Here is a 24,002-nt window from a genome sequence, read left to right on the forward strand (position 1 = left end):
GGAAAAGTGTGTAAGCGTGCAGGCGCAGGCCTAGTCTACGTCCTTCATGCTAACAGGCTACATTCGTAATCAAACTGTTTTCATAGTTTTACTTTTACTAGGATCAAATCATGGGCTGGTTGCTAAAACATATTCTAAGGTATTACAGAAAAGGTAAACCTTGAAAGACAGTCAAAAGGTGTCATGTAAAACATTTGATCTCTTTCCAATATGAAGCAGTTATTTATTAATTTATTGATTGACTGATTGTCCACGCCCAGAAAGATGCAAAAATGAGTTCATGCATTACCCATCTCAGCCTTTTGCCACTTATTTATGGTGGAAGTATATTTAAACAAAACAACTGTCCCAGTGCACAGCTGCAATTTGTTTGCCTTTCAAAAGCGTGGACCACTACTACTAACCAGGAACCCAGAGAACTGGGCCCTAAAACCAGAAACGAGAAGATGCAATGCCTGGCACTACACAGTTCTCTAAATTGTAGCTAAAAGGCTTGTTGAGTTTAAATAATTGGATTGCTACATCCCCATAAACATTTTTTTAATGTTTGGCCAATGGCCTTGAAAAATTAATATGAAATATTGATCTCAAGCTACAGGCATATGACATTGATATCTGGATTAGGTTATAAATTGCATTTCTTGACCAATACAACAGGATAATGTGCTCTGAGGCAGATAAGATATGTCCTACACTGCACTGAAGTCCTAAGCAGGAATCACCAAAAATGTGTTGCGGTAAACATATGTAGCTATAATATGCTTTAATGGCTGTTACTATTCCAGGGGTGAAAGTACAGGATATGTAAAATCACACGATAAATGTATTATATAAGGGGTTACATTTGCGATAGTATGTAAAAGGTGTCATTCATATTGGTAATTGTACTATCCATGCCTGTTTTTATGGGTGGTTCCTTGCTGATTCTATCTGTACAGAGTTTACAGTACCCCTATAGTGCCATCATGTGTTCAAGTCCAGTCATTAAACTTGAATGATTCAATAGACTACAAAAGTATGTAGCAATTGAAATCCTGTATACGTCACATCATATGAAGTGGCCTTCATCTTCCCCGATATAGTGAAGCACAAATTGTTTGAGTTAATCATTTACAAGATTATAATCACCTTTAGCTTTAAATCCTGAAATAAATCTAGGCTTTTTTTGGTCTAGGCATTTTTTTTGTTTGTGAAATGTTTCTGTTGTATTTTCACATTGAAATGTAACATAAATATTCAGAGTTGGTTTAAAAATCTATAGACTTTTAATGAACCAAAACTGCTTGGATCTACTCAATTTCATGCACTAAAATATACAGAAGATTCAAGGTCTTGTCTGTGTTGTTTTTTTTTGTTTTTATTTATATTTTTCATTTTACCTTACTTGATTTTAGCTTGTTTTTACCTTACATCATGGGTCTCTGACCTTTTTCTACCAAGAGAGTTGCTAGTTTTTCCCCTTGATTTTGTTGATGACATGCTTCATGTTAGTTCATATTCCACTTTATTTAGATAAGATGAAAATAAACAAGTGCATAATACAGAGGAAATATCGATGCATAATGGACGACATATAGAAATATCAATGTTCGTGACCAGTATTAGCACATCAGCATAATATAAGAAACAAACTATCAATATGAATATGATGCAGCATAAACGTTCTTGGCATCAACATTTGAAAGTGTGAACCCTATCAACCAAAACTTAAACAGACACATGATATGTAACATCCTTGTTCTAAGTAAAACCTTAGAGCAAGGTTTTTGGTATAATTACTTCAGTGGAACAGAGACTTAACCTTTGGCTAAACAGAGAACTTTCTGTAACTGAATGAATCCTTATATCAAAAGTGGAAGGACTGCATTTAGATGTTCCTGAAGAATGCTAAAATAAAATGGACAAACTTTTATTTCAGTTGATCTGGAAGAACAAAATACATTATATTATGAAGAATGTCACACATTTCTACACTGAACACCACACATTCAATGGATAAAAGCTATTCTCAAAAATCCTTCTTCTACATGGATCCTCGCATACAGTATTGTGCTTATTTAATTAATTACTAGTCAAAACAGTCATTAATTACAATGTATTCATTTTCAGGAATTATTTCTGAAGATATTAGATATAAGATAACCAACTGCAGAAAGAAGGGGAGAGTCAAATGAAAATAAGTGAAAAAACAGGTGTTTCCAAAACTGGTGTTGAAAATAATATTTAACCAAAAACCAAAACTGTCACCATAATGTGCTAATCACACAATGTAAGGCAGCTCATAAAGCAAACTGCATTAAACATTATATATATAATTGATAGTCAGTAATGGTATTTTGTGTTTTCCTGATGAGTTGACATCACAGCGTAAAGAATTCAAATGAGGGCTGGTGCAACCATAAAGGCGAACTAGGCAATCGCCTAGAGGGCACTTGAGCAAGGCGGGAAAATGTACCAAATTATTCTGTCATCCTCTGGTCCCACTCTGACCAAAGAAACTGTTAAGCTGCTCCACCAGTAAGAAACTGCTGCTTTTGGTGGCTGGGTTGGTATTATTGTTTTGTTTGGTGATGTGACGTATACCTTGCACAGCGGGGCCTGAGTTGTCAAAGTGGCTCTCAATTTTCCGCTTGTAGGCTGCTTTGGCATCTTTGATGTCCCTCTTCAGGTCCAACCTGGCTGCACTATATCGCTGTTTGTTACCCAGATGAAAAGCCTTGTTGCGGGCTAACAGGAGTCGAACATTCCTTGTCATCCTTGGCTTATTGTTGGGAAAGACACAAATTTGTTTTGTTGTGACATTGTCCATGCAGCTTTTTATGTAAACCAGTACAGCAGTTTGCACTGAAGTCCCTGTAGTTATTGAATAATAAGCAAAGGGATTTTAAGTGGTTGATTGTAGTTTTGGAGGGAAATTTTCAGCCAATCTATCTTATGTTATCTCCTTGGGCTACTGCCAGGCTTGTTGTTCATTGGACAATGTTGACGAGTGCACCATCACCCCCTACTTTGAGCTCCAGCTTCACAAAGTGTTGGATTAGTTTGTTCTCAACTTAATAAGTGTACATCCATCCCATAAAATTTCTCATAGTTGTCCTGACATCTGTGTTATTAGATCAGGTTAAGCCTCACAAGACTACATGAACCTATGAATTATTTATATAAGCGTCCTTTTCTTGAAGTGCAGACACAAGTGTTCACTAGGTACAATCCACACAGAGGCCAGAGGCAGTAAGCTTGATGTACAACTGTCGCCAGTGTAAAGCTGCAACTAAAAACTGATTAATGGTTGCAGTATACGTCACATCTCTTATACTGATGCATCTAAAGGATCCTGAGTTTACCAGTTGTAATGTAGATACGACTTTGTCAGGTGTTTGGGCGTAATTTAGAAGCTTTTTAGGGATTTCATTGGAAGCCCAGGTAGCTTGGACTGAGCTAGTTACCTAAATAAATCAGTTCTCAGTAATGGTGAGAAATTACTGAGAACTAAACATTCTGCTACCATCTTGTCTGCATGTTCTATGCTAGTGTGCATCTTTAATGACCATTTTACCTGGAAATTAAACAAATGAACAAATGAGTGTCAAAACAAATAAACAAATGAGTGTCTCTGACCATTGCACAGCACTTTACATATTTAGCTGTATAGGTGGATTACCTTTTTTTACTAAGATTAAATTATGACATATCCAAGCTATCACTGAAACTTTCTCTTTTTCACAAAAAATGTTATTAAACCAATCACTATTATATAAACACAATTTCTCTCCAAGCAAGTATTTTATTTGGAACAACAGAGAAAAAATAAAATGAAAATACAGCTTTGAAAAAACAAAGATGGTTTGATAATTAATTTCTATTATTTAGTCAATTACTTAATAATGGGGGTAAATTAAGATAAATCATTTCTTAATACCTATACATTTGCTTTTTTTAAAAAAAAATTCTATTGTCTTTGCTAAAATATCAAATGGTGCTAGATGATTCCTATTCCCTGTCCTAAGTGGAAAAATTGTAATATACTCTCCATACAACCTCAAAATAACCAGTTGTTATGTGTATGTTTATGTGAATATTTATAATATTCAGCAGAATATGAACGATAATCATATGAAAATAATAAATTTTACCACATCTTTTTAAAAATGTAAATACAAACTAATTTTCTAGAATGACTTGAATGACTTTATACACACAAAGCAGACTTCTATACTTACACTAGACTTACACTAGATTAAACTAAATATCAGGCATATAATTTTTGGCATAACAGCTAATGACCTTACTGAAAAAAATACAATATAGGTAATCAACCTTCTCTTATTTATATTAAAATATCATATCCACTCTGATCCACACTGAATCTTATTGTAGTTAGGGAAACATTCTGACCATAAGATCTAACTAGTGCGTGCAATTACTTGTAGCCATTTCCTGATTTGTACAGCTCAACAACCTTTGTCACACATCATTGCTATTTTCTCTGGTCTTTTTTGTAGTGAGAGATGACAAAGGGAATTTGTGCTGTGTGACACCTCATATTAATACCCCAGTGAAACAGAAAGTCATGGCTGAAATAAAAGTGTTCCTTGTTGTTTTAAAACATCAAATATGAATGGGAATACACTTCAGTTGGATTTGGCTCATGAGAATTTCCAGGGCTGCCAAAAATTATGGTACAAACATTTCAGAAAAGTATTTATTTCATAGCAGGATTTAGGGTTTTTTTCAGTCATTGTACTTCAAATAAAGATTAGATTTTTTGTTAAGATTTTGAGTTAATGGTCAAAAGGATAAGAATCAACGATGTTTTTTACAGCTCATTGTGCTAATGTTTGCCAATATCTGTGAAGGACAGTATTTGTCCACCTTTTTCTTTGCTATCCAAGCCTTACTTCTATACCGATGTAGTCCTATCTCCATTGCCATTATTGCACTTTTACAAATGAATTTTAATAAAACAAAAAAACAAATTAATTTCTGACCATAATGGTAGGTGATGGTACCAAAAATAGCTGTAAATCATTTTTACATGACCATTTTACAACCTCCTTTTATCACTTGGAATAAAACAGGCTGTTCTTGTTACTGTGCCTTTAAGACTGATATATGTAAATGACCACTGTTCTGATTGGCTGCCCTGTGTTGCACTTCAAAGCAGTCTGCAAAGTAAATGACTGGAGCTGAACTGCCACAGACCTAGGTTTTTGTAAGTGGGATCTTGTGATGGTTGATGGTCCTTGGAAATGGAGGATTCAAGTAGTTTCTGAAGTGGGGGGAGGCAGAGCAAGATTACCATAGCTAGGTCCTCTACTGCCATGTCAGCACTGCAGCAGTAGTGGGTGAAAAGAACACACATGAGCTTAAACACTCTGCTTACTAAATAGGCCTTATCTAGCATAGAATCTGCTAAACCCAAGTGATGAGTTTAGAAAAAGACATGTTAATCCAAACCCTAGAATGGTCACCAAATTCATGATAACAAGATCTATTAGAAATATGTGGAAAGTGTCTGAGTATCAGTCAATCAATAAATCAGTCAGTCAATCAACCCACCAATTAATCAACCCACTGATTAATCAACCCACCGATCAATCAACGAATCAATCAATCAAGCAGTCAATCAACTAATGTTACTATTCTGGTAAATCTTAAAAGATGATTAATTTGATACCACATTAAATGTGACATGGAATAAAAATGATATTTTACTGTGATATGTTCATTGCTTTATGTAAACATTTACCCTAGCACTACATTCTAAACTGCTCTATATAACAGAAACAGTGCACTGTAGGGTATCTGGACAGGGCTTAAGCCTACACATGGACTACACTTTCTTTTAAAAGGAGAATCTCCATTTAGAATGCAGGCTAGTCCAGGACTAGGCTTAAATCCCTGTCCATAATACCAGCCCATAGCATGTCAGCCATGTTGTAGTGTCTATTCCTGGTGATTTTCCCTCCTACAAAGTTTAGTTTCAAATCTAATTCCACTTAATTCAGTTTCTATGGTTAATTGAGTGTCCATTTAAAACTGTTCTCCTCCTGCTGACCCATTGTCCACTGCGTAGGAAGGGGGAACAGAAACAGAAGAGAATACAATGTAATGTTAAGGTATGCTCTTTGTATGATAGGAAGGCCAAGCCAAGTAGAGAAGATCTTTATAGCCTGTAACAGACATGGTCAGCACTCAGGAACAGATCGTGTTCTTATGAGGCCCTTAGGCACAAGTGGCTTTTGCCTGTCCCACAAACTCCTTTCTGAAGGCTGTTTCCTCTTGAACCATTTAACAGAAGAATCAGCAGTCAAGACTGCATCCAATCAGTAAGTGCTAAGCTAACCTGGACCAGCACACTTAGCTGGAGCACAGCATTTTTTTGCTAAAACATCTTTGCTGAAGCCAAAAGCTCAGCAGCCAAGCCTTAAATCTTGTCAAAGAAATGCAGAACTCCTCTGGCTGAACTGCTGATGGAGGTGACACAGATCTATACGTTCCACCACCTTTGTCTCATTTTTTAAATGGACCTCTGGCAACCATCTAGTATTGAATACAAAAACAGCTAGAATTTTAAGTTACATCTATTTTTATTGAATTATATTCATATCACATAGTGCCTATTGCTATGTAATTAATTTAATTGTTAAAAATTGTGTATTCCATGTAGAATGACAGATTATTTAAAGACAAATGAGACAGGACAATATATTGCAACAAGGAAAATACAAGTGGAACTTTGAAAAATAGGGCATATTAACTCTAATACATTTCTAAAGTCCAAACACTATCCCTTAGCAGGCAACATTACCCCACAAAATCTGCAGAATCTTCATGAGCTTTGTTTGGCTACGATTACTGCAGTCTGATTAGTGCATATTTGAGTATGTAACCCAATTCATTACTCTCTGTCACTATTGCAATCAGATGAATAATGGCAGCCTGGGTTTGGAGCCAGGCTGAAGTGATCTAGGTGCAATGCAGTGGTGCAATGACACACGTCACTGATAGGCCCACCTCTCCTCAGAGAGAGAGAGAGAGAGAGAGAGAGAGAGAGAGAGAGAGAGATGAAATGTCCAAGTCTTATAATATCTAATGTATGGCAGCAGTACAGACTGGCACTAATGTGAAGGTTATTCATCTTTTCAGGCCAAAAGACCAACCTACAGTTTGAACAGTGTGCATCGACTCCCTCAGAAGATTCATGTCCACTGCAGTAATTACACTGCCCGTGCTCTTGGCAGTAATGTTAAAAAAACACCCCAAGAGAGAACTGCAGCATGAGCTAGATCTACATTTTCCCTTATTTGTTATCATCTCTATCACCTCTTTCTTTTTAATCAAAACTTTGATAATTGTTCTTTGTATAGATTTTTTTGAGCCATGTGTTATTTTGAAAGTAGCACAGCATCTCTCTGTAGCCCTGATTTCCAGGCTAGTCTCCAGCTGCATGAGGCTCCACTACCAAAAGTTTTTTGAAACGATGCTATAGAAAAGAATCACATTTAGTTCTCTTGGGAACACTTCAATGGATGGTTCAGTAAAGGAATACTTCAGTTTTTTTTTAAACCTAATCTCTCTTCACCATATGTGTACAGATTAATTACCCCAGACAATAATTTAGGTACTTTTCTTTGAGCAGAAAAACTGCTGACTTAAAACATTCTAGTAACTACAATAAAAGCCATTGGGTAGTGTTTTTAATCAGTACATTTTCTGTTGTTTAAGTACAGCATGGCAAAATGATTGTTCTTGTTAAGTGGCCATATGCTACAGATGTGGTAGACAGAGATTTTGTTTAAAATGCTGTAACATTCCATTAAAGAACCATCCAAGGTTCACTTCAAAGAAACCTTTTGGCACTCTAGCCAGTGAAGGGCTGGCTACTGGACCAGTGGGCATAGTGATCATACAAGCTGTATGTGTGTGGAAGTGAATTAGTAGATGAATTCATTAATAAGAAGGGATGTCTGGGTACAATTGGACATAGTGTACATGTTTCTTCTATTTGAATGAAAGTGTTTGACCATTTAGAAGACATTTAATTTATTATATTCTTGCAACAGTGAGTGGTTTCAGATAATAAATCTTCTAGATTCTTCTCCAGAACATTTTTAAAACGAAGAGACATCTTCTTTACCAGTAGATATAGCCACATGCTGTCCATCACTAGGAACTTATGCCAAGAAAAATTCTGACATGACAATATTACACTGCAGCACTGCATTAAAATGAATGAGATGTGCATGGGCTCGATTAGAAAGTAAAAAAAGTGAATATCTTGTCATCCTTATAAATACATGGGACATCGGTTTAGATAAACTACTAATAATTATTCCCTTTCAGCAGTTGTGTACATATGCTGAAGTGTGTATCTCAGGTAACCTCAAGTAAAAGTAGCTATTTGTGTTCATTATCTGAAATCTTTTTTTTTCTCTGTTACCAAACTGATATCTGCTACCTTGCTACATCAAATACCTATTGACCACAAACTGCAGTGAAGCATGAGCATGCAGTATGTTCACTCTGCCAAGGCTGGCCGTTAAATGAGATATCGCCCTGCATTGTGTGCCATCACTAAGCGTTTAGCCAAGTGCCTCTGCTGCAGAGGCTGGCAGAAGACTGAGTTGTAAAACGATTCTGCTGGCCTCGATTTACATTAGGGGTGGGGAGGAGCAGTGAGTCTGCAGGAAAAAACAGGGATGTCAGCCAGAACTAAAGCTCGGACGACTAAATGCTGACCTATAAGGGAAGATGCTGACAGCCTGGTGGAGCCATGTTTTATTAAGATGTGTGAAAAGGACAGTGTGTGAAATTGTGTAAAAGCACATAAAAATGTTTTTAGATTTTAGATGTAAACACAACTTCTGCAGCAAACTATTTCAGAAAAAAACATTTTTATGCAAATATTAATGCACAATTATTTGCACTTTATATATGAAAAATAAATATACAAGAGTATAAATACAACAGTAATTGTTACATATGCAAAAGTCTGGACACTTTACCGAGTCAGTACTTAGTAGGACCCCCTTTGGCAGATATCACAACTTGCAAACAACATTTGTAAACAGCTTTCTATCTTTTCATCTTGTTTTAGGAACTTTCACCAACTCTTCCATGCAGAACCAGATTTTTAACTTCAATTTGTATTTCTTGTGTTATTTCATGGTGGATTTTTAGACATGTTCTGGATAGGGATGCATCAATACCCATACTGGTATCGGTTATCGGTCAGATATCATGCTCGTTTGCTCGTACCCTACCTCATAAAAATTCATCAATACCAACATTCCCATGGAGCAAGCTATCAGCCGTAGCAATCAATGGCACTCCCTCCATGATTGGTGAGACGAATGGCTTCATTGCATATCGAAGAGGCACCTAAAACCAGACTTTGCAGTGCAACCTAAACACTAATCACTGTATAATTCACCAAGAGGCATTGTGTGGAAAACATTTTCAATGTAAAGATATAATGGACTTTGTTGTATCTGCTGTTCATTTTAATTTTTAGTTAAAATTATTTAATCTCTTTAACTAAAAAATTCAGTCTTTTCTGAAAAACATCAGTGCAGTCTATAGGGATTTTGTTCAACACAAAAAGGTGAAATGGCTGTATCATCACACAAAGGTGAAATTAAGCTGTTCATACAGCAGAAGGAAAAGGGCACTTCAGTCATGGAAAACACTGACTTGATTGCTGATCTGGCTTTTATGACAGACCTAACAACACCTAAATTATCCTGATTTTAAACTGCAGGGGAAAGACAGATTTGACACTTGTTTGAGCTACCTGTGCATTTGAAACTAAATCTTTTTGCAACTCAGTTAAAGAAAGGGAATTTGCCACATTTCCCAATGTGCCAAGAGGCCTTTACTCATAAGGACTATAACTGGAGTCGACACAGCTATGTGCTTGAAGACATGAAACAGGCGTTTACTACAAGATTTGGGCAGTTCAGGAATGAACAGGCTACACTCAGACTTGCAGATCCATTTGCCGAAACTTCAACTGAATTACTATTTAAAATAATTGAGTGCTCTGCAGCAATGAGAAGTAAGCACAGGGAGATGATGCTCATAGAGTTTTATCAAGCCCTGGACAGAGAACATTATAACAAATGGAAAAGTGAAAATGGACATTTCTGTCATAAAAATTGAATTAATTTTGTGTTTCTAACCAGTTCTGATGAGTCAGTTAAGACCAAATGAGTTGATTATGTTCTGAGCCTTTACACCTTGAAGGGTGTCCATAGTCAGTCTCTCTGGGCCTGACTCAGCAGTTCTGCTGTTCTGTAGATTTATTGGCTTGCATCTCAAGCTCACACACTGCTGGATACACAATGTCTAAGCAGCAAAGTACACAAGTGTACGTTTTAGTTGATGCTTAAATGTAATGCTGTGTGAGCTGTACAAGTACATCGCACTGTCCTGTTTTATACTGCAGCAGTCAAATATGACCTTAAAAAATATTAATAATGCAAACTAACATTTATGCAATAAACACTGCCAGACTCTTGAATTACTCTCATTGAGTGTCATGGTAAACAAGTATGTTGTTTAACTGACCAAAGACGTTGTAATAAATTAAGCCTAGCTCTAAACTATGGAGCACTTTAAAATTGGTAAACTGTCTTTAAGAAACTACATTTGTCCAAGATTAGGTTTAACCCGTGCCCAGAAACTAGGACTAGGACATGCATCAACTATTTGTGAAATATTTGATTCCTTTCAAGTTAATGCATATTTTATGCAGACAGGCCAATTTCTTGAAGACTGTGGAAGACGGTCTCAAGAGGAAGGGCCGTACAAAACAAACATGATAACACACCATTCTTCCTTCCGTTCGTTTAGTTTAGAACTGCAGGTTTTCAACTCAATCAAGCAGAAGCACAGCTGACTCAACTTGTTGCTTGACTGAAATGAAAATCTGCACTGGCCCTATTTAGATAATATTGGTGACCTCTGATTTAGCGAAAAAAAGATCTCAACAGAAAATAGACCTAAGGCTTTTTAGTGCAAATTATGGTTCTTCTAATTTAAAAATCACTCTTTTAAGACATTTCAAAGAGAATCCATAAGTAGAGGTACATATTGTTTGTTGTCAAAAGGCTGAAGAACATCAAGATATACATTTGTATGCATTTTGCCTGAACCCACCAGAAACCCCACCCTATGGCACTCTCTTCACATGTGGCATTGAAATATGACTGTAACTTTAAGGTCACCCATGCATCAATTTCTATCCTGTCACCACATTACCCCAGATTCTTTTAGTCTGATTTTATCTTCTATATATTAAGACTGCCTGCTGATGTGGTCTATCCAGGAGCAGCCTATTTTAAGTCCAGGCATCTACCATCTATAATACTGCCTTCCCCATAACAAGCATAACTGTCAGTTTGCAAACGCAGACAACACTTTCAAAGGTCAGTTGAAGTATGAATAGTGATTGCAGGGAATTAACCAAAGGAGTGAAAAAGCCTAATGTTCTGGCCGACTTGTGCTTTGGACACAGCTCCTTCCCTCTTACCAAACAGAAGAGGAAAAGGGAGGAGACAAAGGCCTTGTTCGAGAACTGAGACTGGCATTGGCAAATGACTCGAGTAGCCAGTTGCAGTTGGGAGAGGTGTCGAGAAGAGAGCTGTTATACCGCTCAGACAGTTTTACCAGAAACACCCCATGTGAGCCAAGAGCTCACTTATCAGATATAAGATTTCTTTGAAAAATAATAATTTGAATTTCACATATGAAAATAATAACCACAAACATAATATATTTAGGAGGATATGTGTGTCTACAGTTAGCTTCCAGCCAATGATGATTAAGCTCTGTTGTCACCAATCTGTCTCTCAACATTGTACCCACACTTTTTGATTGCTGTTTGTAAATGTGGCACTACTGTTGCATTGTGTCTCTTTGTCAAAATATTGTGATAAGTATCATGATATTATATTTTTGCCGTATTTCCCACCTCTATGTCATGAAGACGAGCTGGTGGCACTGATGCAAGTTGGACAAAGGAACTAATCAGCATGCACCGAGATGAGTTTAACAGGTTGAAGGAAATGAGGCCAAACTTCATCATGAAGAACAGAGGCAAAGCTGGAAATATACACATACTTAGAAAGCTAGCTTTCAAAGATAAAAGTTTGTAGCCTCTTTGTTGAAAAATCTCAAATAAATTACTCTGGGTGCATATGTAGTTTCAACACATAAAGAGAGATATCTTTCTGCCATTAAATGACAATGTTCAGCATGCATATGTAATGAAGAAAAGTGAGTGCATGAACCTGATAGCTGCCTATAAGTTTTACAATTTTACCTTTTATATTTGGCTTTTTCATTTCATCTTTGAACTTTTATTAAAGATTTATTCTGGAAGCTTTCATCTAGCTCAATTGTCCACAATTGTTCACTGCAAACACACTTGACAGCCCTGTGTGGACGTGACTGCAGTGTCATTACAGTGTTGTTTTGTATGTTGCTGTACATAAATTAACACTTCAGTTTTATGCAAAAGTTTGCAATTACAAATATGCTAACAAATCATCTACAGCAATCAAGTAACACATTTTTCTGCCACTGTTAGTGCACACATTCCGTGTATTTGATTAATTTATTATAAAACATTAAATGTGGCATGTGCCTCAATTCTTGCATATGTTACATTTTATTATAGTTTCATTTTTATCCCCAATATGTATGTCAAAATCAGCAAATAAATAGTAAATGTACAATTAAATTTGTGTGTGTTGCCTGTAAACAATGTGCTAACTTGGTTTTACTAAGAACAATAAAATATGTAACTGGACAGGGGTACCCTAGCTTTTGCATACAACTGTGTAGGTGCTAATTCAAGATTGAGGATTTTGTTGTTTGTCAATCTAGTACATAAACTTGATGGCTAAGAATCCTTATTTTTACTGATGTTAATAACGCTATCAAACAGCACTTTAAAGCAGCTCTTATCACTAGAGCCTTTTTGAAGCTTAAGCGAGAGAAAAAATTATGATATGAGCAACTGACATAACATGTGTATGAGTAATATTTAATAACAGAAAATTTTAATCTGGTGCATGCAGGTTAAAATATAGCATGAAATATCCTTTGGCAGGCACATTATGAAAGCAGAATGGCTAATTACGAAGTGTGGTTTTGTTCTGTAGTTGTGTTCACTTGTTTAGTACACTATGTGACAAGTTCAAGGTCATAGTATCATATGCCATCATAAATATTTACTTTTTCTAGTAAATTTCTCTATGCGGATATATGAAGAGAGTGATGTTTTCTATATTTCTATATATTCAGTATTCATTTTAACTGAAAGCTTTCACTTTCTTTTTTATTACTGACCTCAATGAGACCTGCTCCATTAGCCCTTCTCCTTCAGCTTATGTCTCTCCTTCCCCTTGGCCTCAATCAGTTTGATCATCAGTTGAATTGGAAAAACCTTAAAGAAATCTTAAAGAAATTCCATACATTGCTCTACACATTGAGGAACTGAGGAATAAAAAATGCATTCTCTACACTATATGAAGTTTTCACTGACATTAACTTATTGTAAACACCAATCTATGTCTACTATTTAAGTGAAGAGATATGTCAAAATCAAAGAATACCAAATAAGCTGTCAATAAATTTATCTCTCTTTTCCTTGTTCACATTTGTACCATCTGTAAAGTTCCTTAAAAAGTCCCGCTTGAACTAAAATATGTCCTTGTAAGCTAGCTAAAGTTAGTGTTATGTATCCTATCCCACTTTCTTTACCTCATGTAAACCTAAAGTTAGCTAGGGTTATGTTAGCTAGGTTAGCTAGCTAGCTAACCAGTCGGTTAACAATATAAAAAAATTATGATTAATAGCTGTATTATCTTTGTAGGCTTTCAGCCTTTTAGCAAACATCCGAACATCCTGTTACAACTTCAGGGGCCAACTGTCCTTACAGGCTTTACTCTCGAAAGCAGAATGCTGGCTCAGAGCAACAGCAGCCTCCTCCAGGTCCTGGTGCTCTTCAATTTTCATATATTGTAAATTTTGAGGCATAGTTGAAAAGTCCCTATAAAACTGGCCTTTCAGCATCCTTGATTTAAGATTTAATTTATATGATAAGTACCTATGCAGTTAGCTTAATGCTTTAATTATGTTTTATGTATTAGTTAAGCTAGTCTTCCTAAGTGTATTCTCATTATTTCAGACTAGACTTCACCACTGCCATGCACTGGCACACAAGACTGGATATCAAACACAAATAATTTTCTTTGATTTTCGTTACACTTTAATCTCATTAGCTATTTTATTGGCTACTTGAAAAATATAATTACACAAGCCACTGGCTTATGTTCCTGCACAGTTGTATTTCTGTATAGTCTGGTGTTAGAAGGCTTTTAAATAATCATAACAATAATTTTAAATATTCGTACTAATACAAAATACACTGTAAAAAGTGGATCGTCAGATCTACTTAAAAAATTACTTCATATGGTAACAAGTAAATTAACTAGTTTTATTCAACCTGAATAAATACTTTGAATGAACAATTCTTTCAATCAAAGTACTTTTTTAATTGAATAAAATTAGTTCATTTACTTGTTACCACATGAAGTAATTTTTTAAAGTAGATCTGACAAGCCACTTTTTACAGTGTAGTTTATGCAAAGAACATGTGCATATGTGCCTGTGTATAGACATTTCTGGAAGACAGAGAGGCTTGCTGTTCATTTTATCTTCTGGTCCAGTGGCTCTGGAGGTCAGGGGGCAGAGAGGCTTGCTGTTCATCTGCACCTTCTGGTCCAGAGGTCAGGGGCCAGTGTATGGGCTGAGGGACCTGGGAACCGATATTTTTAGTTATTTGCACATATTCAAGTGCTTTTCATTCATCCAACTTTTACATCTGCAATGGATTATCTTGAGCGTTTGAACGGCCTCATGGAGTCTGAGAACCCCCATACCCATAAAAGTCAGAGGCCCTGAACGGGCCCAACTGGCCCGGTCAGTATCTTTGGCAGTAAATACGTATACTACTTGAAGAATAGTAGAAAGACCATTGTTTTTTAAGGTATGCATATGTTTAATGTCATCAAACTTAGCTTGCAATTAATTACATTAATTAATTTTTCGTTTATTGCACAAACTTAATCATACGTGAATGTGCAGGGAACACCAAAATGTTAAGGTATTCCGTCTAAGCGTGACTACTGCTGTGTAAATGTCTCCATTCTGGCCATTCTCGACTTCCCTCGGACAAATCGATATTCTGCATGGAGGGGAGTGGCGCGGGTTGCTGCTGCCTCGTTGACAAAGTAAGCCTGCCTATAAATACAACCGAGTCGTATGCACCATTGCCTCAACACTCAGCAGAGCCACAGGGACACCCTCACGCTCCCCGCAATGGACATGATAGGGGCTCCTTCCCGCAGAAAAGTGCTGGAAACGCGCACTGTCCGCTCCTCTCCATCCACTGCCATGAGATCGCACTCGTGGTCTAAATCCAAGCCGGCTATCTCCATCTCATACAAGAGAACAACAAACGCGCCTGTAAGCAGGGCTTACAACTTCGCTGCGCTCTCGCCTCCGGACAGTTTGGAGCTCAGCTCCGCGCTGAACGGAGACCATGTGCGCAGCAACGAGAAGGAGCAACTGCAAGGGCTTAACGACCGCTTTGCCAGTTACATCGATAAGGTGCGCTACCTGGAGGAGCAGAACAAACAGCTGGAAGCGGAGATTCAGGCGCTACGGCAGCAAAAGCTGTCGCAGTCTCAGCTGAGCGATACGTATGAGCAAGAAATCCGCGAGCTGCGCTCCACGCTGGAGCAGCTGAGCAGGGAGAAGGCGCAGATTCTCCTGGAAACAGACCACGTCGATGAGGATCTTCAGCGGCTGAGGGAGCGATACGAAGAAGAGGCGCGCTTAAGAGAGCAATTGGAATCCACCATACGCAGCATGAAAAAAGACAAAGACGGCTCTATGGTGACGAAGATGGAGTTGGAGAAGAAAGTCCAAACTCTCTTGGACGAGATGGACTTCCTGCGCGACAACCACGAAGAGGAGGTCAACGAGCTTCTGACACAGCTGCAAGCCGCCCAGGTGCCTTTGGAGAGAAGAGAGTTCCAGAAGACTGACATCACCTCCGCGCTGAGAGAGATCCGCGCGCAGCTGGACGGCCTCTCCACGAAGAACCTAAAGCAGGCTGAAGACGTCTTCAAGTGTCGCTACGCCATGCTGACCGATGCGGCCGAGCAGAACAAGGACGCGATAAAGTCCGTGCGGGACGAGATCGCTGATTATCGTCGCCAGCTGCAAGCCAAGAACGTTGAGCTAGAGGCGCTGCGAGGCACCAAAGAGTCACTGGAGAGGCAGCTGAGCGATATCGAGGACCGACACAGTAACGATATAGGCAGCTATCAGGTTCATGCACTCACTTTTCTTCATTACATATGCATGCTGAACATTGTCATTTAATGGCAGAAAGATATCTCTCTTTATGTGTTGAAACTACATATGCACCCAGAGTAATTTATTTGAGATTTTTCAACAAAGAGGCTACAAACTTTTATCTTTGAATGTTGAGCTTTAATCTATGTTTGAAAAATATCACTACATTTTGCACACACCTAAGTATGCACTGTAGTCATCTACAATTCAGTGACTACAATATATCACTTGGATGTATTAAGTTGTTGTAGCTATGTGACATATTTCCACGTGTTATACCATGGTTGAGGGAGGAAAATAAGATACACTGTGAGATTATTGAGAGTTTTACTCTCACCCCCACAATCCCCCAATCCCCGCCCTGCCAAACTCAGTTTTGGACACGCCTAATGCAAAATTTCTTGTATCATCAGGAGATGATTTACCAGCTAGAAAATGATCTCAAGGCAACAAAGTGGGAGATGACTCGCCATCTCCGGGAATATCAGGATCTGCTTAATGTTAAGATGGCGCTAGATGCTGAAATTGCTGCCTACAGGTATGTCAGGACCTGTATTACTTATTTTCTAGAGCAATTTGATCAACTTTACTGTATCAAATATTTCAATAAGAGCTTGTAGAATTACCTCTGTCTTGTTCATTTTCACTGCAGGAAACTCCTAGAGGGTGAAGAAACTCGCTTCAAAACGTTCTCTGGAAGTGTTCCAAGTGCTGCATTTACATACAGCCATTCCAAGGCCCCAAAAGTCCAGCATAAAGTTGTGGAAATCATTGAGGAAATTAAAGGGGAGAGTGACCTAGATGACGATTTGGCAGATGTAGCAAAAGAGCTGTCAGTTGAGGCAGGTGGAGAAGAAGGACCTGAGGATAAAGGTGAAGCAGTTGAGGGGGATATTGTGTTATCCAGTGAAGCAAAACTTGGTGCTGAGCAGGGAGATGACAAAGGTGAGAAAGTGGGAGATGAAGGTGAGCAAGGGAGTGAGAAGGAAGAGGCAGTAGAGGCAGAAAAGGAAAAGGAGGAGGAGGAAGGTATGGAGAAAGAAGAGGAGGTAGGAGAAGAAGAAGGTGGAGATGAAGACGGTGCAGAAGAAGAGGAGGGACGAGAAGAAGAGGGAGACGAGCAAGAGGCAGAGGGTGAAGAGGAGGTAGAGGAGGCTGAAGTGATTGAGGAAACAGAACTGAGCAGTAGAAAAGCTGAAACAACAAAAAGTGAGCCAGAAAAAGAAGGAAAAGAAGAGGATAAGCACAGTGATAAAGCAGAAGAAGAGGGAAATGAGGAGGAAGAGGAAGGGAAAGAATATGATGAAGAAAAGGGAGAGGAGAAGAATGAAGAGCAGTCTGAACGAGACGAAGAAGAAAAAGAAGACGCACAAAAAGAGACAGGGGAGGATGACCAATCAATGGGAGAAGGAGAGAAGACAAATGACTCAGAAGTAAAGGAGAAGGAAAAACAAGAGTCAGTCCAGGCCGATAAGAAGAGTAATGGAGAGGAGGAGGGAGAAAAAAAACAGAAGAGTCCTGCTTCAGGAAGAGGAGAAGAAGAGAAGGCAGAAAATGAGAGCCAGATAAGCCCTTCCAAAGAGGAACCCAGCCCCAAAGAAGAGATTCTTACTAGAACTGTAGAGACCATCACCAATGGAGACAAAGAGACCACAAAACCAGCCAACAAGCAAGAGAGCAAGGCAGAAAAAGAGCCTCAGGAAAATAAGAAAGCCATCAAAAAAGTAGAGAAAGCAACAAAGGAAGCTAAAGTGAAAGACTGATTATTGGTGAAAATATATTCTAGTCAGCCTCACAAATCATAATAACTTAAGCAAAATAATAATACAGCAAAATGTGAAAAGCCAGCAGATACAGCTAGATAAAATTCTTGCATGTGTGTTGTATGAAAGGTTTGCATGTGAGGTAAAAATCCAGAAGCATAACCAAGCCAGACAACACACCTGGCTTGCTTAAATGAAACTGCTTTTGAAACTGTTGATTGGAAATTTGGACTAATGATGTGAGGTTTTTCAACAGTTGTTTGGTGCTACTACATTAATAATATCTGCAGATGTCATTCAAGCCAAATCTGAAAAACCTTACAGTATGATCCTGATAATACCTTGCCTTATGTCACAATTCACTAACCACTTAATGTTTTTGTTTGAAACAATGCCACAAAAATGGCCACAGCATCTACATACATACAAGAATACTGTGAAACTGTAATCTAAATTCATTCATACTAAGGTGGTGCACTTTGCTTTCTCACAATGACTAAAGTCAATAAAAGCTGTTCAAGTCTTCACCATTTTGTTTCGTCCTGATGAAAAAATGAAGTAATAAAATTTCATGAAACGCTGTAACCAAAATGGATGGATGTGTTTTATTTTTCTTTACAATATGTAATTTTTTATTTTTCTTTAAAAATGCTCAATCAGCCAAGACATGTTTGGTGTCTGTATTTGCTTCTTTAGTTTTGCACTGAATCCATAAGGCCATTGTGGCTAACAAAGAATAAATGCTTATAGCCACAAGCACTGTGATAACTGCATTTCAATACACACCTCAAATTTGGCATTCTCAAATAGGCTTGCTATTGTGGTTTCTGACACTGTATGACGTACTGTTAACTATGAAATTAAACAGAGAGATGGTTGCTATGATTCTGTCTAGATATGCAATGTACTTTATTTAAGCTGATGTCAGTGACTTGTTACACACTGATGAATGGCAGCTTAATGTGGTCATGGCAATAAAACCTGGTTAGTGCAAACTCACACTCAAACTGTTATTTTCTGGTGAACTAATTTGCAATAATTGCTTGAAACTGTTGAATAGACAAAAAGTTGTAACACTTCAGAATAGTGCAAGACACCATTGTACCTGAACAAGCATTTTTACTGTGACCTTGGAAAATTGGTAAAATTTGAAGTGATAGCAGAGAGTATATGTGTTTTGATAGTTTTATACATTAGAGGTCTAGACACAGGCAGGAAAGTAAATGATCTCGTTCTCTCTTCATCCGGGGTCGACCAGAGGAGGATGGGTTCCTCCCTTGAGCCTAGGTTCCTTTCGAGGTTTTTTCCTCTCACTCCTAGGGAGTTTTTATTCGCCACTGTCACCTCTGGCTTGCTCATGGGGGACTTGGACCCGGATTTAGTTCCTTACGTCTATACATGGACTCCTTTTTTTCTTTTATTTTCTTTTTATTCTTTATATAACTCTTACAGATTGCTGTTGGGACTGTGATGCTAATAACATTGGAACTGCCCCTCCTTTCAACGTCAAACACTGGACGAAGCCTGATCTATATTGTTTGAGGTTTGAGAAACTGTCCAGAGTGAAATGCGCAGAGCAAACCAGTAACTTTGAATTAAAGTTGTCCAGGATTCTGTCAAAGATGTGGGAGCTGAACTTGCCCTTCTGTTCACCAGCTTGTTTTGAGAAATTTCTGTTCCTCTTTAAATGGTGCCACATTCTGGCACCTGTACAGGCTGTAGCATTTAAGGTGTAACACATACACACACACACAAATTTTCTAAACCGCTTATCCTTCTGGGTCACGGGGGACTTGAGCCTTTCCCAGCAGCCATTGGGCGGAAGGCATGCTCGTTGACCATGCTTGTTGACAGTTCGGTTCCTTGACAATATCCCCTTCCACAGCCTGCAATGGTGTGTTTCTGCACATAGCTTCCTTTTTTATTGCTGTTGTGCTGTTGTTGTTGTTTCAGCATGACTAGAATGTGCGCTAGTGTATGTAAATTTGTTAGTAATGACTCAAGACTGTTACATAACAGTTTAGAATTTTGGTATTAGCCCATTTTACCGCCCTCTTTTGCAAATGCAGGATTTGTATTTGAAGGAGACAACAGCATTTAAAGTTCACATTATGTCAGTTCCATGTACCAAATTCTGCTTATTTAACTATGCCAATGTAAATACAGTTTTCCATTCTATGGCACATTTAATATTAAACAGTCTATTTTGTTAGCATTTCCCAGTTATTGTTCTGTAGGCCCACTACAATTCACATTTTAGTGCTTTTCCTGCTCGTAACACCCTTGACCCAACTAATTAATAAGCCCTTGCTGAGTTAAATTAAAGTATGGAAAGCACGAAAATGTTAAGGGTAGGGGGCCTTCAGTTACTGGCTGCTCTGTGTTACCACATTCAAACAGCCGTACTCATAATTTCAATGTGAATATGTGAATGGCAGCACAGTCGGCTAAACACGCGCACCACACACACACACACACATACACTTATATATCACAATCATGTAAAAAAAAATATGGGCTCTTTAATAAAAACATTTGCATAACAGCTTGTTGCTTTTTGAAAGGAAAAAACATTTTGTCTGAGCTTTGTTTGAGCAAGAGCATTTCAATGTAAGACATACTATATCAATTTTCACTCTGAAACAGGACCTTTTGAAAGCAGCATAAGCCCATACTGTACCACATTACAATCAACCGCATTAAGCTGCCTTACTGTATTGGTGCCATTCAAAATCTTAAGCTCCAAAGTGACACATACACTATCATAATACAGAAGGGAAGGTTATCAAATTTTTATTTCAACTCAAAAATCATGTTTAAAGAATTTTCATTAATATACAAAGCACGTGTTATCATAGGCAGTCTGTAGTATCAAACAAATAAACACTAAAAGCTAGATGGCACAGTGAAACGTTCATTTAGGCATATTAACAGATATATAAGCAGTCAAATTATACTTGCAATCACACCTCCCTTGTTAGGCACATATTCCCCATTTCATTACTGTTTTAACATGCCTTTCAGCACCGTTGTAACAGGTGTAGATGCTCTATTTGAAAACTGTGGAGCCCCTGTTTGCTCCCTTCTCCTGTTCTACAAGTTGCCATCTACAGGTGCCATATATGTCCAAGGCTGGCAGGATATGCTAAAATTAGTAATGACCAAAGATCAGTCATGTAGCCATGCATACTGTAACATTTGCAATTATCACATTTTATGTCCACATTGCTGATTTCATTTAACTTTATTTGGATGAATTAAGATCCCATGACACAGATAATTTGCTAGCACACGTCTGCATTCGAATTGAGTTCATCATTCTTAGTTATACTGAGATATTACTTGTCTTTTGGCTTGGCTTCCTCTGCCTCATCTCCATTCCTTTCATCATCATCCTCCTCTTATCCTTCTCCGTCCCTCCTCAGTTTCTTCAGGTTCAAACTCCTCTCCTCCCTCTTCATCCTCTTCTCCGCCATCTCCCACTGCATCTTTTTCTCCAGCTTCCTCACCTTCTTCTCCATTTTCTTTACATAAGAACACAGAAAGCAGCAAAGATCACAGGAATTGTCATGTAATGTTTCTTTATTCTGTTCCTGGTGACCCACTGCTCTACACAACTATTCTCTGCTTCAACACACCTAATCCAGCTCATCAACTGATTACTAAAGCAGAATTCCATTGATTTTTCAAATTTTCTGTATAATTAAGTCATTAAGATGCAAGTCAGAATTGTTCGTGGTGGAGGTGATAGGACCAATCTTCTCAAGCATTTAATAATATCAAACCCTTCTGAATGAGTTTGTCTCATGGATTAAATTATGCAGTAATTTTGATCAATCTATGAAGTCCTTTATTAGCTTGATCAGGTGTAAGTTATGACTATTCTTTCATCAGTTATCCACTCTCAGAATTGTGAGGTTTTGATGTTCCTGACCTTTTAGCTCCTCCTCTTCCTTCTCTCCTCCCTCTTTTTCCTCCTCCTCCTCATCATCCTTGTCTTCTTCAACTTCTTCCTCTTCTTCTTTTTGTGGAGGGCTGGTCTCAGTCTGTTCAGCCTTGCTTGCTGTTATGGCCTCATAAGTGGAGCTGGAGTATCTGGTGGCCAGCACATAGGGTGCAGCAGAGCTCAGGCTTGATTGCACAGTGGATAGCCTAAAGATGGAGTGGCACCCACTGAGGGAGAGAATACATTGGAAATGCCACCAAACCCTCCTACACTGAATCGCATTTCTTCACCCTCAAGAAGTTTTCTAAAGAGGCAGAATGGAAATAAGAGACATCATGCTATAGAAAATAATTCCAGATGCAGTTCAGTTTGGTGATGAAGTTGTTCGCAGGCAGTAATACACATATGCTGAACAAGGTATAAATGCAAAACCAAAAAACCAAGGTAATTTTCTCTCAAACTGTGGTCATCACTAATCTATAAGCAGCTATCTCAATGTCCAAAGCCATCTTAACATTAAAGAGGTCCTGATATTCCTTAAGACCACGAGCCATTTCATTCTTCATGGTTCTGAGTTCTTTCTCTAGTGCCCCGATAGTGTCCTGCTCATAGATTTAAAACCATTATATTAAAATTAATTGCACAAGCAATGCTCAAAATATAAAGTCTTCAAATTAATTAGTATAGCTCTTATTTAAAATGCTCACCTGATGGGCAGCTATCTCTGCACTGTTTCTGCTCAGCTTCTTGTAGTTGTCTCTCAAGAGCTTTATTCAGCCCTTGGCATGCTTCAATCTCTAGGTCTCGAGATTTCAGCAAGCGTCTATACTCTCCAGCCTTATCTTTAGAAACTTGGGCGTTGTACTGAAGATGGGCCTGCAGTTCAGCAATCTCCCTCTCATGGAGTCTCTTCAAAAAAATGTCACCTCATCCAGCAGATTCTCGGCCCTCTTATGCAGCTTGGCACAGGCCATGCCCACCTTATCTGCCTCTTTCCTTGCATCTCCCACCTGCACTTCTGCCATCTCACGCTGGACAATTTCCTCCTCATAGCGACTCTGCAGGGCTCTCAACACCTCCTCTAACTGGTCACTTTGCTCCTGGGTAGCCTGGCGCTCACTGCGGGCTTGGTCCACCGTGGCATGGAGCTCCATGACCTCCTGCTCGTACAGTGCTTAAAGACAGGAGGGTTCACTGTGTCTCTGGCGCAGCAGCAGCAGTTCCGTCTGCAGGGCTCGGTTCTGAAGCTCCAGCCCATGCACACGCTCAATTAAGCTGGCGAAGCGGTTGTTCAGCTCTTGCAGTTGAGCCTTCTCTTGTGTACGAACAGTCATGAACTCAGAGCTTACCTGTGAGGCCTGGCTTAGGTCCAGCTCTTGGCTGAAAGAAATCTGTATCACTGCAGAGGAGGAGAGACCACGGCTCCACGATGGCAGAGGGAATGAGTAGATGGGGTATATGGAGTGGAAGTGCTGCTACGGACCACCGCCTGTCGCCGGGGGGTGGAGAAGTATGACTCGTAACCGATAGAGCTCATGGTTGCTGCAAAGGACAGCTGAAGACTTGTGCAGTGGGATGGAAATTCTACAAAACAGGGCTTTTTATAGCATCAGGAAGGACTCTGACACATGGATTTTTTCTGAGTACACCAATCAATATCACCCCAGACCAGGCTAGCATTGGCATACAGCAAGAGAAAAAGCAAAACGGAAGGGAGGGTCAATGAGGACATGTGATTTAAGACACTATCTAACCAGGCTTTTCTCTGGCACACTAAAATGGGCAGAGGGAGTAATTAATTAATATAATTTTCCAACATCAGTAAGGCTTCTTTTTCATTTGGGCAGACTTCTACC

The 24,002-nt window shown here is 38.6% G+C and overlaps 2 protein-coding genes across 2 annotated transcripts; one reads left to right on the forward strand and one right to left on the reverse strand.

The window, feature by feature from the left end:
* The first annotated feature begins 15,361 nt into the window (after positions 1–15,361).
* On the forward strand, positions 15,362–18,787 carry nefmb (neurofilament, medium polypeptide b). Its single transcript, XM_036578910.1, has 3 exons — positions 15,362–16,410; positions 16,851–16,975; positions 17,090–18,787. The coding sequence occupies exons 1-3, from the start codon at positions 15,394–15,396 to the stop codon at positions 18,198–18,200; spliced, it is 2,253 nt and encodes a 750-aa protein (XP_036434803.1). The 5' UTR covers positions 15,362–15,393; the 3' UTR covers positions 18,201–18,787.
* A 2,568-nt stretch (positions 18,788–21,355) lies between these two features.
* neflb (neurofilament, light polypeptide b) lies at positions 21,356–24,001 on the reverse strand. Its single transcript, XM_036578911.1, is given in 9 exon segments — positions 21,356–21,611; positions 21,613–21,730; positions 22,120–22,344; positions 22,347–22,453; positions 22,627–22,748; positions 22,854–22,875; positions 22,877–23,064; positions 23,067–23,611; positions 23,614–24,001. Coding segments are annotated over 9 exon segments (1,470 nt in total). The 5' UTR covers positions 23,684–24,001; the 3' UTR covers positions 21,356–21,538.
* Position 24,002: the final 1 nt, after the last annotated feature.

Source organism: Colossoma macropomum, unplaced genomic scaffold (genome assembly GCF_904425465.1).
Source record: "Colossoma macropomum unplaced genomic scaffold, Colossoma_macropomum, whole genome shotgun sequence".
In the NCBI taxonomy this organism is placed as follows: Eukaryota; Metazoa; Chordata; class Actinopteri; order Characiformes; family Serrasalmidae; genus Colossoma; species Colossoma macropomum.